At 34.8% G+C, this 14,452-nt stretch overlaps 1 protein-coding gene and 1 long non-coding RNA gene across 3 annotated transcripts; both read right to left on the minus strand.

Annotated features, from left to right (window-relative positions):
• Positions 1 to 417: 417 nt before the first annotated feature.
• LOC140662963 (uncharacterized) lies at positions 418 to 1,127 on the minus strand. Its single transcript, XR_012046199.1, has 3 exons — positions 1,081 to 1,127; positions 851 to 986; positions 418 to 525 (listed from the first exon to the last, which is right to left on the minus strand). It is a non-coding gene; the product is annotated as an uncharacterized lncRNA (long non-coding RNA).
• A 7,669-nt stretch (positions 1,128 to 8,796) lies between these two features.
• Srpk (SR splicing factor protein kinase) lies at positions 8,797 to 14,410 on the minus strand. 2 transcript variants are annotated; one of them, XM_072910973.1, is made up of 6 exons: positions 13,537 to 14,292; positions 12,740 to 12,953; positions 12,346 to 12,661; positions 11,628 to 12,206; positions 11,246 to 11,543; positions 8,797 to 11,141 (listed from the first exon to the last, which is right to left on the minus strand). In XM_072910973.1, the coding sequence occupies exons 1-6, from the start codon at positions 13,758 to 13,760 to the stop codon at positions 10,850 to 10,852; spliced, it is 1,923 nt and encodes a 640-aa protein (XP_072767074.1). In that variant the 5' UTR covers positions 13,761 to 14,292; the 3' UTR covers positions 8,797 to 10,849. The 2 variants fall into 2 exon arrangements, with proteins under 2 accessions (XP_072767074.1, XP_072767073.1); XM_072910972.1 differs by having other exon boundaries at positions 11,246 to 12,206; positions 13,537 to 14,410.
• Positions 14,411 to 14,452: the final 42 nt, after the last annotated feature.

Genomic DNA, 14,452 nt, shown 5'->3' on the forward strand with positions numbered 1-14,452 from the left:
AGGATTCAAAGAGATTTAATCTCTACAATAACTAGATGTGATAAAAGAACAAATAGAGAATCGAAAATTTAATTTGTCTAATTATTAAAATGACGAATTTGTTCATATATATGATTTTCTTTCTATACTTTATTAATTTTTTATAATAGAGTTAATCTATTTATATCAAAAATAAAAAATTTTAAATTAATAAAAAGATATAGAAAAATTTTCTATATTATTGTATTTAGAAATTAATTTTTTCTTTCTTTCTATTTCTATTTTTATAGTTAAAAATTTATAAGTTTACAGAACATATTTCTATCAATTTTTCTTAATTCATTTATCTTTATCATTTGTTAAATATATGTGTATAGAATAAAGTAAACCAAATATTCCATACTTGCAGAATAATATAATGTATAACCGAGTACGCCTTATCTGTGTACGTTACGTGAAGGGACAGTTTAATTGGTTTTATTTGTCTGTTGCAAACGCTCGTAACAAAAGCATCTAAAAGCCTTGATTTTTCTGATCATTCAGAACCTTAAATTAATAATCAATCGATTTTAATACATGCAAAACAGATGCGTTAGTTTGATTCCTGAGTGTTGCTTTTTATCGTCATACGCATAAAGCAATATAATTGTATACTTATCTCAATATTATTATAATATAATTATAATGTAAATATAATTATATTTATAAAAATTTAGATTATATAATTATATATTTACATTATTACATATTATTATAAATTAAAATAATGAATTATTATAATTATAATATTAAAGTGATGTACAAGCGTAAATCGCTAGTAGCTTTGATTAAGAATTACAAACACTTGATTCTTGAAGAATGTAAATCGTACCTCAATTAACAGTCCCGAATATTTCTGATCTGTCACTCCGATCTCGTCCAAAATATCGTCAAAGCACTCCAATTCTTGCGTTCTATCCAAAATAGGATAACAATAGTCCAAAAATATAGTTATGTCTTTTCTCATCCTATACGAACATCAGGAAAGAATATGTTTTACATATTTTACAATTCACAGGCAAAAGATTTATATTATAGATTTAAATCCTCAAGGCTTATCACCAAAATATTCGTAGACGTGAAATTTGTCTAATCGTCCAAATACCCTCCTCGAGAATGAAACTGATACTTTTTCAAGTTGCTGTGCATTACAGTGTCAGTCACAAGAAACCTGTAATTCAAAAACGTAATTTGAGTATACAAGAAATGCATTTATCCTGATATTTATATAATTTTTTCAATTTTTTTCATGAAAGTAAAATTAAAAACAATATAACTAAATACTTCTGGGGGAAAAGAGGGCGGAATATATTATTTTCGCATGCTATTATTAATACACAAAAAATTTAAGAAAATAATTATCTTAAGAGCATTAGCTAATTTTTTTTAGATATAAACTAAATTTAGATATCTCAGAATCATAAGCCAATTATTACCTTATCGTGGTCCGATAATCGCGTAATATTTTCTCCCACTATGCCACAGTAAGCCATTCCTAAATTAAAATTAATAATACAAATGTATTTATAAACGCGACTTTTAAAAATATATTATTCTTTACATAAGATTTGAATATCAATTACAATCGATTGCAATATAAAATATTGACTGGACATATTGGGCGCGTTTAGGAAGATGCTATTAGCGCTAACGGTGTCATTCTATCTTTGTTACTCATTAAAAGTTGAACAAAGATAGAACAATGCTGTTAGCGTTAATATATAATAATATTATTACGCAATTTCAATTTTAATTTTATATATTTAATGCTTTAAATGCTTCATGTACATTTAATATACATACATATATAACAGATTAAGGATTTTAAAGAAAGATTTTTTTTTAAATTTACGTATTCATTGTTTAAGTTTTTTGTTTTAATTTTTAATCGTTAACATTATTCAAAAGACAGTAAGAAATAAAATTGAGAAAAGGTAACAAAATAAAAATAAAGCTCGACCCTCTTTTTCGTCCAATTTGATTATTTTTTCCCAGATATTGAAACTATTATTTTTCTTGTGTTATTTTTGCATATGAATGCAAAGGTAAATTTTGTTGTAATTTTTATATAAGGGTTTCAATATCTGTTCGTCATATTCTCTTAGCTCGTTATGCTAAATTGCGTCTATATATGTAAAATGTAAAGTGTCTTTATTTTTTTATAGAGTTATTATTAAGGTATTCAAACCCAATACGAAGTAAAACAGCATATGATTTATCACTGGATTAGTAATTGCATTACTGATGCTCATCATTGCATTTACAATATTCGCGTTGAGTTTAAATAAAATATGATTTTAAATAAACAAAAATTAGATTAAAATTATATTAGACAAAACAAATTTAAAAATATAGATTTATATTTTTACATTGATTTAAGATGCATTTATAAATTTTTTTTCGTCTTTCAATCATGTCTTTAATATTCCGAAATTTTTAATAATAATAAATATAGCAATTTCGGTAGTATTTTCAAATACTGTGACCTCCACGAATAAAGATGACTATTAAAATCTAAACTGTCAATGCATCTTTTACTGCACGAGTTACACGTATAGGGATCATTAATTGTGTGAAAATCCATATGCATAGTATGCATAAACAGATACAATTTTATTCCGTGTTCTCTTTTCTCGTGAATCGTGTCGGCACTTTAGTTTTTCGTTTAGCAGCACACCAGTAATCTTGATATTACTCAATAATGTTTGCTGGGATTCAGAATATTCCGTGTTCTCTTTTCTCGTGAATCATGTCGGCACTTTAGTTTTTCGTTTAGCAGCACCAGTAATCTTAATATTACTCAATAATGTTTGCTGGGATTCAGAATTTTCTGAGCAATGGTACTTATGCTTAATTTCCACGTGCCGTAGTTCGTTGTGGCTCTTTAGCATTGCCTTAGTGAAATGTACGAGCAATCAGGTTGCTCGCAGTTATATGGTTTTAACTTAGTATGATTACTAATCCAGTGATATATCATGTGCTGTTTTACTTTAGTAATGAATGGACAAAACCGACAACCAAGAGCATACTTGTGATACGTACGCATATGCATCCAAAGCTTTTTCTTCATTTCTGTCACATCGTATTCCTCAGTTATAAAGTGACAGTTATTTTCTTTGCATTCTCTAAACATCTTAACGCATCGTTTCTTCTTTTTCTTTTCGAGCGCTTTATCCTCGTCAAAATTCAAATGTGGAACGCTTTTACAATGCCTAATTATGTGCTGATAATATTCAAGCCTGTAAAAAGATGTACAATTTAGAAAAAAATGAATTTGTTTTTTAGTTTTGTTAAATAATAACTAATGTATATGTGTAATTATATGTATATTAATGTAGAATTTGAAAAAAAACGTTATTTGTTATTTTATTAACGTATGATGATCAATTATATATCGAGAATTAATTAAATAAATTGTACATTGATTGTAATTCAATATTAATTTGCAGATAATTTAATAAGTTTTTATAAAATATTTAGCGTTGTATCTATCTATTATACAAACATAATACAGATGTACATTTCACACACACACACACACACACACACACACACACACACACACACACACACACACACACACGCACACGCACGCGCACGCGCACGCGCACGCGCACGCGCACGCGCACGCGCACGCGCACGCACACGCACACGCACACGCACACGCACACGCACACGCACACGCACACGCACACGCACACGCACACGCACACGCACACGCACACGCACACGCACACGCACACGCACACGCACACGCACACGCACACGCACACGCACACGCACACGCACACGCACACGCACACGCACACGCACACGCACACGCACACGCACACGCACACGCACACGCACACGCACACGCACACGCACACGCACACGCACACGCACACGCACACGCACACGCACACGCACACGCACACGCACACGCACACGCACACGCACACGCACACGCACACGCACACGCACACACACACACACACACACACACACACACACACACACACACACACACACACACACACATTATTTACTTTAACAAAAACTTATTTTATTAAAAAATTTTATTTTAAAAAAGACATTCTCTCTAATTCTATTGAATCCTTGAAGGTTTATCTCTTAAAACTATTGATATTATATTTGTAATTAAAACCTATTTGCAAGAGATTTTACATAACTTATTTTTGATATTTTATAATTTTTCTAGTAAAAATAATTTGTGAAAAAGAAAAGAAATCGTATACCTATAGAATGTATTATTTCAAATTCAAGCTGTCGATTGACTTTAAGCAGAGTCGATTGTTAATATGTGTTGGCAATGAATAATAGAAAAATGGAAAGAGAAAATCCATTAAGGGAAGGGAAACCAAATCAGAAATTTCTAGAATTTCTTCAAAGAATTTGTGATATAAAGAATGCATATGCTTCATTGATTAGTTATTCAACCAATCAGGACCAAAGAACTTTTGTGCTTTTCTGTTAATAACTCACATTCTTTGAAATATTCCTCATTAAGTCGTCAGTCTGGTCGAACACTTCAGGTATAATAAAGGTGATATAATTTTGTGATATACATAATAAAAAAAATCTCTAATTCTTTTGATTGATTTCAGTTACTTTTTCTCTTCCCTGAACAATGAATGGTGAGTGAAAAGAAAACCATTTATTTTGTTGCGAATTTATTTCTCATATTATATATATATCAATCTCTCTCGGGAGGTGGGTGTACATGGTTGTCTGTGTTAATTTACTCTTTGCGGCAGGGCACATAACGGAGGCAGCGTCTAAACATCAAATCCATTTATTCGTTCGATTCATTATCGCTATTTTATTATGTTCTAGAGTTCATAACGCCTCGTATATGATCGTACATCGAGTGACTGGAGCACGAGACAATAGATCAATGATTATAGTTATTCGATGTTCTCTATTAAATTTCTTTTCTGCAGCATTCTAATTCGTATAAATATCTCGAGAAGCGCGTGACCTTCATTGTCCGATATGCTCGTACACAAAAATAAAAGCGATTCAATATATTTTTAAACATTTTTCATAATTAAAAGAAAAAAGAAAAAAATTCTGATTAACAATAAATATTATAAAAGAGAGAAATATCTCTCTTAATAATAGAATTTTCCAAATAAATTTACAAAATTGTAAACTGAATAAAGTACACGGTCTCTTGTAAAAAAAAAAAAAAAAAAAAAAATAAGTCGAAATAATAAGACAATCTTTCTCATCAATTTTTCAATTTTCAAAATCGAAGTTTGTTTAATGCAACTAAATACCGAATAGAAAGAAACTCGCTAAAGCGAGTTAAAACGCGTCTCAATTCTCTTTTTCTGTCAAATCAAGTACAATTAAAATTGTTTAATTAATTTGCCTATTAATTATAGAAAACTTATGTACATGACATGTTCTTTCGTATCTTACAGATATACTATATGCAACTCGTGCGACGCGATCAGGCGAACTAATTCGATCAATCAAGCGAAACTTTATCTCTCTGGTCCTCCTCTCACGATTCGATCACCCAGCCAGCAGTGACAAAGGGCATATTTTTATCGCGCTAATCTGGGATATTATCTAGGAGAGGAGTACGCAAGCACAACAAAACGCCCTGCTTTCTTTGCTTTCCTTGTCCCGATGCTCCAGTCGTTTTTCTCGTAACAGCGCCAGGTGTTTAGTCCGTTATTAACTTGCATGTCCCGTTTCGGCTCGATGGACTTCTAAAGATGATCGTCACATATCGCAGGCGCCTACACGCGCCTCTATCGATAGTTTTTACACCCTTATTAAAGTGTCCGTCGCGGGGGAGGGTCCTCGTGGACTTACCGACGAGCACAAAATTGGTTAAGCATGCAGAGTTAAATGGCTCTCTATAAACGCTACAAGACCAGTATGACTATGTACCAATCAGTGAGATAATAATAATATTATCGTATGCCGACTTATAACGCGTCTCTTTCTCTCGCTCTTTAACTCACAATGCGTCTTTCTCTGTGATCCATTATATTCCAATATATATATCGCTGTACATTTTTACGTTGTCAGAGATCCACTCGGAAGGGTCTCTCAACCACCGTAGAATCCTATCGCGCTCTTCTAAAAATGTGCAAAACCCCGCGCCAGGTTTATCTCGCAATATTTACAGTATCTCGCGCGCGTTGCGATATAATATAATAAAACTTGGTGTTTGATAGCAAAGCTTCTTTTTTTCCTTTCGTCGAATATCGAATGGTTTCCGCTCTTGCCGTTCTCTCTTTCTCTCTCACTCTGTCTCTCTGTCATTCGCAAAACCAATTTCTTAAGATTAAAAGAGGAGATCGCACAATATTCATTTTTCGACAAAGCGCACATAACTCTTACGTCGACGTAATTTTTGCTCCTCGATCAAGGCCACATTCCTCGCATATTCGATTCGCACTTTAACATTGTGTAGTTACCGATACTCGTCCACGAAGATTGAACAGAGACGGATTTCCACAACGGTTCAGTAATGATTAATTAGGAACGACTCACTTAAGAGTTTTGCTGTGCGTTTAGCGTCACATAACGTATTATCAATAATTTTTGAAACAGGATAGCAATCGACATCGCATCGAAGCTTGCAAAAAAAGGAAATGCCGGGAAACTTATTTTCACAAAGTGCACGTATTTGAATTACTTGACGATCCTCGTGCATCTGGATCTGTGCATTTCTGAATCGAATGAGAGTATATTAGCTGCTCTAATAAAGTATTTTAATTTATATAAATATTGGTGTATAACACGCTCTCGAAATTTTCATAGTGCGATTAATATACCCGATTAAACGGATCCGTTTTGCTCGAAGTAGCATTTAGAATCTACCGATTGGAACATGAGTTCTTGGTAAATTTTAATATTGGGTCCCTATATATTATGTACCATTTCCCCTTTCATCCGACCATCCTTGATCATCCACATCTGTGTGACATCTTACATTTATATATAATTATATATAAATATACATATTTCTATATATATTTGTATATATTATATGCGCGAGAAATCTGTTTATCGCAAAAAAAAAGAAACTGAGCGCTTCGAGGGACTGTTTGTCTTTCATTTCTTCTTTTCTTCTATCTCTCCTACTTCGCACAAATAAAATTATGTACTCGAAAAGTCGGAAGAGGAATAAAGGGGGAGGGGATATCTTGTACATCAAGAGCTATACACAGTTTACTTAATGTTTGTTAATTTCCTCCTAACTATATATATCCTAACGCCAAGCAGCGAATCACACCTACCTACGTAAGTTATCGGTTTTTTAATAGATTCATGTTTTTTTATGTATATATCTATATTTATATTTATAGAGCACTAAAAATATTAATATATATATGTATGATACATATGATATATTAATATGTGATAAAACTGCTTTCTATGATCAGTGTGAACGATCTCCAAATGCGATGATGTACGGACAATACAGTATTATTGAGCTTCGATTGATCCTAACGACGGTCGGCGCGATTTCGATACCTATACTGATTCGTCCATTAATTAATAGTCATTAATTCTAGGTGATACCAGATCCGCGTTAATCATTTTTTGTAGAATATCAATTCACGAAAGTGTATATTCTTATTACGTGTTTCGTGGTTAAAACTTTTCTTTTTGTAATCTCTTAATCGAAATATATGTAGATTAATTTTGCTAAAAAAATTCAATGCTATAAACACGTGAAAATTATCTCAATTTTCATTTTAATGACTTTTGTTCAAGTATGATTCTTTTTGGTTCTCGATAATAATTTTGTCAACTTTCTTGAGAAATGATAATGAAATAATTAGGCGATAAAATTGAATCTTTTTCTCTCTTATTATGGATATCTAATGTTAATATCAAGTATCAATTTATCAGTTTCAGTTTATATAACTGCTTTATTTATATAATTGTAAATTATCTTCTTCGCATGATTATAGCATCGAAAACTTGAGTTCGTCAAAATTATATGAATTTCAAATTATTCTCAACGATACGAACGAATCTTTGAATTTTGATAGGTCTCTTTAATTTTTTTTAAGAAACTACCGCGAAATTTTATGAATGATATAGGCTAAAAAGTAAAGTGGGATCGAGCAGCACTCGATATTAATTTGATTAAGTGTTTCTCTATTATGTAACGAGCAATAATAATGAAAAAAATTCACTATTAAGACATCGTGATCACTGCCTTCCTTATTTCTCTTAGACCAACAAATTTCACTGGCCGTATATTTTGAATATTATCCGCTAAGATCTTACTATATACAGATTCGCGTCACGATTTCCGTCATCGAAGATCACATATTAGATTGACGAACGAGCCATGCAATTGCACAAAAACTGCGAGGGGAGGATAATAAATAATGTATTACAAACTAAAATGCATCAAGTTTGCATTACCGGAAAAAATTGCAATATAATCGTTCTATATCCGATGTTAATTATAATGCGGGTAGAAGAGGCACTTTCTGATAAGATCTCTCGCGTGTATCGTACACTCGTAGATGTATATTGTAAACTTTTAGGATATTATGGATGTTTACTTTTTTTCCAAATCGCAAGAAATGATCTTGTTAGATTAAGTAATGCTCGAAGAATATAATAGAAATCAATAAACAAATTTCATAAGAATATATGTCAATTTTTAATAAATTAAAAGCGCCTATGCCTTTTCTACAGAATTTTATATATTCGCGTAATAAAACAAAGACATCATGTACTAATAAAAAAATAATAAAAAATAATAAAAAATAAATAAAAAATGCATAATGTTAAAAAATAGATTATAATGTATTTTCACGGTAGTATTTTCCTCTTTTACCCGGGAAGAGATATAACTGCAGTAAGAATGACAAAATATTTATACATCGTGATGATTTCCACATACGCACGCATCTCCATACACAGTTCAAGATGGTTTTTTTTTCTATGAAATGACCTTAGACTGGCAGGCGAAGCGAAACAGAACATTCTGCAGGAAGCATAAATTGAATTCGTCGAGATAAGAAAGTATGTGCAATGTCCAAAGGATCCGGTGGAACGTACTGCTTCGCTTTCTCGTTTATAAAATAGAAGACAATTATTATCGGCAGAGAGCTTCAGTAGTCAGTCAGTGTTTACGAAGTAAGGGGGTTCGCACAAAAATCAACATTACTTACTTTCGATTGTTCATTATGTGTTCACCGAGACCTTATTCCGCGATATATGTAGATACTCTCTTTTCGTAGTTTTATATTATGTATAATTATGTGGTGTTCGCATTGGAGCGACATATAAACAAGTTTATAACAGAAATGTTTATTAGACACGTGTATCGTTATTACAGGGCACAATGGAACAAGACAAATTGCATATTTTTTCATGTATAAATCGCATATTATATATATAGACGTTAATTTTATTGCCATATATATATGTAAGCTGTGCTTACAGTAAATATATTTTTTCACATTATTTCTAATCTATGTAATTGCAAAAGCATATATATGTATATATGATACACAGCCTTCTCTATCAATGCTTATTGCTAATAAAATTTAGTTTTTAATTTTCACAATGTCGATAAATAAAAATAATGGTCTTCAATATATATTGAATTTTAAGTATAAATTTTACAAATTAAACAGTTTGAAAATTTGTCATTAAATGTGAGTGCATACATATTGTCTTATTCCAATTAGTGCCCAAGTTAGTTATAATATCCCAAGAATCTAGTCATCAACTCTTAATCATCTACAATATACAATTTCAATTTATACGTGTATGCATATCTGTGTTTATGAGTACTTCTAACCGGCTCACGTATATTGAGGTAGACGAAAAATATTAATTAAATAGCCATTTCTATCCTGTTGCGATTTCTCGACAAGTTGTTGGCAAGAATTTACAACGGTCAATGTGTGCAATATATAAAAGTATATACAGATAACTGAGTCAAGGCAATGAATCCTAATTTTAAACCAAACACATTACCGAGTCCGCCAATATCCTCTTTCACAGTGCATTATGAGTAGATCCCACGACTCTTGGAATATTCAATAGATAAATTAAATGACGAGTAATGCGAAGAATGCGACACGAGCATACGAAAAGTAATGTATATACATACATATTACACATATATATGTACGTATATAAAGTACTATAATTTTTTTTAATTCAAGTTTTCTCATCACTAATTAAAAACTCATCACGATTTAACAAATATACAATTACACATGATCAACCAATGGTGTTGAGAGTGTTGTATTAGGAAGCACGCGCGCGGCCGTTTATATATGGAAATCAGCGGAATGTTGCAAGATCTTCAACGATTTCCGGATTTTGCGACACTTCGCTCGTTACATTCGAAATGTTTCCTTGAGGCGACTTTCGCGATATTGTCAAATCACCATTTGTAAAGGATATATAACAATCTTCTTGAAACGTTTTCGGTTTCGCAGCATTCCTCACGCGAAGACACTCGTATGATTAATATAACAACATATGATACAATTCGTTCCCGTAATTCGTATATCAAACAGTTTTCTAATGTGTATATGTATGTGTGGGTGTGGGTGTGTGTGTGTGTGTGCGTGTGCGCGCTCTTGAAACGATGCACTTTGCTCTTCGTACGCAAATTGGCTCTCGAAATTACAATTTTTAGTACGCGAAATAGCACACCCGAGACGTTTGCAGGTATTTTCGGCTTCCTATCACACTCTCGATTTACAATCGCGATAACTGGGCGGTAAAACTGGGGTATGAATTGGAGGGGACAGGGAAGAGGAAGGGCGAAGGGAAGGGGAAGAGGATATTACAGATAAAACAATAAAAAACGCGATCACTTTTTGATTTGCAGCCATGGATGCTTCAGGCACTCGGCTGCAGTAGCTCGCATGCTCGGATTGAATTCGAGCATTGGTGTTAGGAACTCTGCGAACTCACGCGCTTCGCTCGGTGTCCAATCATATTTCTCTGTCAACACTTCGTACAGGCCCCACGGTTTCAACCCGGTAATGTGCTTCAATTCACCTTTTTTGTTAAAGTATATCTTTGAGTTCTTTCCCGAAAGAGCGATACGTCTCGGTATTTCTCCTAACAACTCAATTATATGGGCCAAATGATCTTCATCTCTGAAATAATGTTAACAATCGATTCGATTTAAAATAATATAAAAGAATGATTCTTAGGAAATTTATATAACTCCATCAACTATTGTGAATCTTGCAATCGTTACCTGCAATAGTCTTTACCACTGTGTGGTTCAAAAAGGTAATCGCCAGTCGCTAATTCGAACGCCATGCAAGCGGTAGACCATATATCAGCAGAAGTGTCGTATCCGGAGCCTAATAGAACCTCGAGCGACCTATATTGACGAGTTTGAATGTCATCCGTGAATTTCTTATGAACCCAACACGCGTTTCCGAGATCCGCTATCTTCACATCAACCTCGCACTCCATTATGGCGGGATCCAAGGGCGATACAAATGCTCGTTTCAATTGTTTACTTTCCGGTGGATTAAATGACCTACGACCTACAAAGTAAGATGACAGATAACAAACGAAATTGCGCAGTAAGGAACAAAGATAGATGCATCTTCGCTCGACGTAACACTTACCTTCACTACATTCGTCAGTGTCCTCAGCATCAGGTGATAATACACCTTCGCCGCAACTTTTCTCCACGTCGCAAAGAGTCACGTTGTCCATTTTCTCGGATTGTTCAAGCGATGTATTCTGTATCTTTTCGCCGCCCGCTAAACCGTCTACTCCATTCATGTGTAAGGAAGGCGCGGATGGTTCCGAAATGTCGGGTGAACCTTTGCTCTCCGTATTGTCTTCTATGCTTTCTGTATTAAGATCCTGATCCAGGCTATTCGTCTCAACTTCCCCATTCTCTCTTGTACTATTCGCGAGTTTACTTTGCTCCTCTAATTCCTCGATTTGTTCCATCTGTTTCTTCAAGAGCTCGTTTTGGCGCTTGGCTTTCTTCTTTAATTTTTTCTTCTTGTTCTTGGACATTTTAGAATTTGGTATAGGTTCTTGAAATTCTTTCGGCGCAGTGGAAATCAGGGACACTGGCAATTTTGCTCCCATAGAATGCAGTTCTGTCGCTTCACAAGCTAATTTTCTTATATAAGTTTCATCCACGCATACAAGAACATTTTCAGGTTTAATGTCTGTATGAATAATCTTACCTGAAAAAAAGAAATCAACGTATTATGTATGTATAATGGTCAAATTTATTTTAGAACTTAATTACGGTTGTAGCATATTTTCATTTTAAAAAGTTAATTAAATATCTACAATTTCAATATGATCTAAACATCAGCTTACATTTATTATGAAGATAGTCGAGACCTTCGAGAACTTGTCTGATGATGCGTTTTACGTTATTTCTTGGAATTCCTCTGTAGTTTGACTTGATAATCAATTTAAGAAGATTATGTCCAAGTACTTCAAATACCATGCAAACATGTAGACCATTTATGCCACTGATCTTGAAGTCATTGAGCAACTGGACGGTCTTATTGCGCTTAGGATCGATGGGATCTGTATCGCGTACATCTTTTAATAATTTAATTTCATCCAATGCAGTCTCAGTAAAATGGGATGCGGATTTCACAATTTTAAGCGCCACAAAACGCTTATCCTGTAATAATCAAGATCATATTTTATGTATTTTACATATAGGTGCAAAAAAATCTCATTATCAAATTCATTATTATACCTGTAAATCCCAGCAGAGCCATACAGTGGAAAAGTGACCCCATCCAAGTTTACGAGTGACATGATATCGATTTAAAAAGAGATCTCCTATCTTCACAGGATGGTACCCGCCTTTACAATAATCAGTGCTATCCTCTTGCTCCTCATCTTCACTACTGAATACTTCGTCATCGTCTTCTATCGTTTCATTGCTAGAACTATGACACGGTTCCAGTCTAAAACAAATGTTGTGCTATATCATAAATATAAAAATAATCTATAACTAATATCGACAATTAACTTCTCACAACACAACAAAATTAAGAAACTAATAAAATAAAGCAAGAAAACAGATAAATACGATGCATGTAATTGTTACTGGAATTTTGATTAATTTAAAGATTATATGTTACAGATTATGAATAATTATTCATATTACTGTACATGATCACTAGAGAGACAATTGTGCATAATTATCTTACATGATATGTTACATTATTGTTATTAATAATTTTCAGCAATTATGTATATATACATAAAACGTAAAATGTACGAAAATATCATTTACTTATTAAAATCTTTGCAACAGAGATACTTCGAATATCGAGGAAATAAATTAAGACAAAAGGTTTAAACACAATTATTTTAGCGAGGCGACTTAACAACGAACTGTCATCCGTTAACATGCGTCGTATCACGTACGTCGTATATCGTATAATTACGACTGTAATAAAAGATGCGTGATCGTAACGTGTTATCGTTCGCAACATTACGTCTGGACGATGCCGGCTGTTTCCAATCGAACCGTATCTGGGTTACCTGGTCCCGTTGTCGTTGGAGAAGACGCGCAGCATGCGGCTGTCGGAATACTCAAAGGTAGTAGTAGCGGCAGCCGCCTCTTGGCCACTACGCGGTCCCTTGGAGCTCTGCGCGTCCTGATCACCCTGGGAATTGGTCTTGCCCTTGCGTTTGCTGGGCTTGTGCCGTTTCTTCTTCGCCTGGATCGCCAAGACTCGCCTGTTCACGTCCGTCTTGGCGCTCATCTCACCGACCAACTAGATCCCCGCTCTCGGACTTCCCGCTCTCGCTGCTATCCCCTTTCCCTATCCTTTTTCCCAATGCTGCACGCACGGGCCACGGGCCGCACTTCCGCCCGTTCCGGCCGCTCCTTCGTCTTCTTCTCTCGCTGCTGCTACTGCTGCTGCTGCTGCTGGCTGCTGCCGAGCTGCTCGTTACTCCTGCTCTCGCCTCTCGCGCGCACCGATATATCGCGGTACACTCGCGCCGACTCGATTCGACCAAGCTTTCAGCGTGGTCTTTCTCTCGTCTCTCCACCGTCCCTCGTACAGCTTCGCGCGCGAACAATTTTGAGAGATCTCTTTACTCTCTCGGATTCGACTCTATTATCACTTCATCTCTCGCGCCGCACACTCTCCGTTCGGCCGTTGTTTGAGTATGGCCGTCACTGTATGTTGCACGTCCATCCATACATATGTATATACATATATACGTATAGGTATGCGCGTACCGCCGTACCGCCTCCCGTCGCCGAGATGAGCAGGTGTCGTCGTGTCCCCTGGCAGGTCGTCGACGCCGCACGCCGCGCGATACCTCGTCGTGCACCGCCACAGTCGTCGCTGCCTCCTCGCCACCACCGACTGTCGCGGACAGTTTTTCCGCTTGTATATCGCTCGTATTATCACGTTGTTACACCGTACACGCAAATGCGACGACT

Source organism: Anoplolepis gracilipes, chromosome 2 (genome assembly GCF_047496725.1).
Source record: "Anoplolepis gracilipes chromosome 2, ASM4749672v1, whole genome shotgun sequence".
Classification (NCBI taxonomy): Eukaryota; Metazoa; Arthropoda; class Insecta; order Hymenoptera; family Formicidae; genus Anoplolepis; species Anoplolepis gracilipes.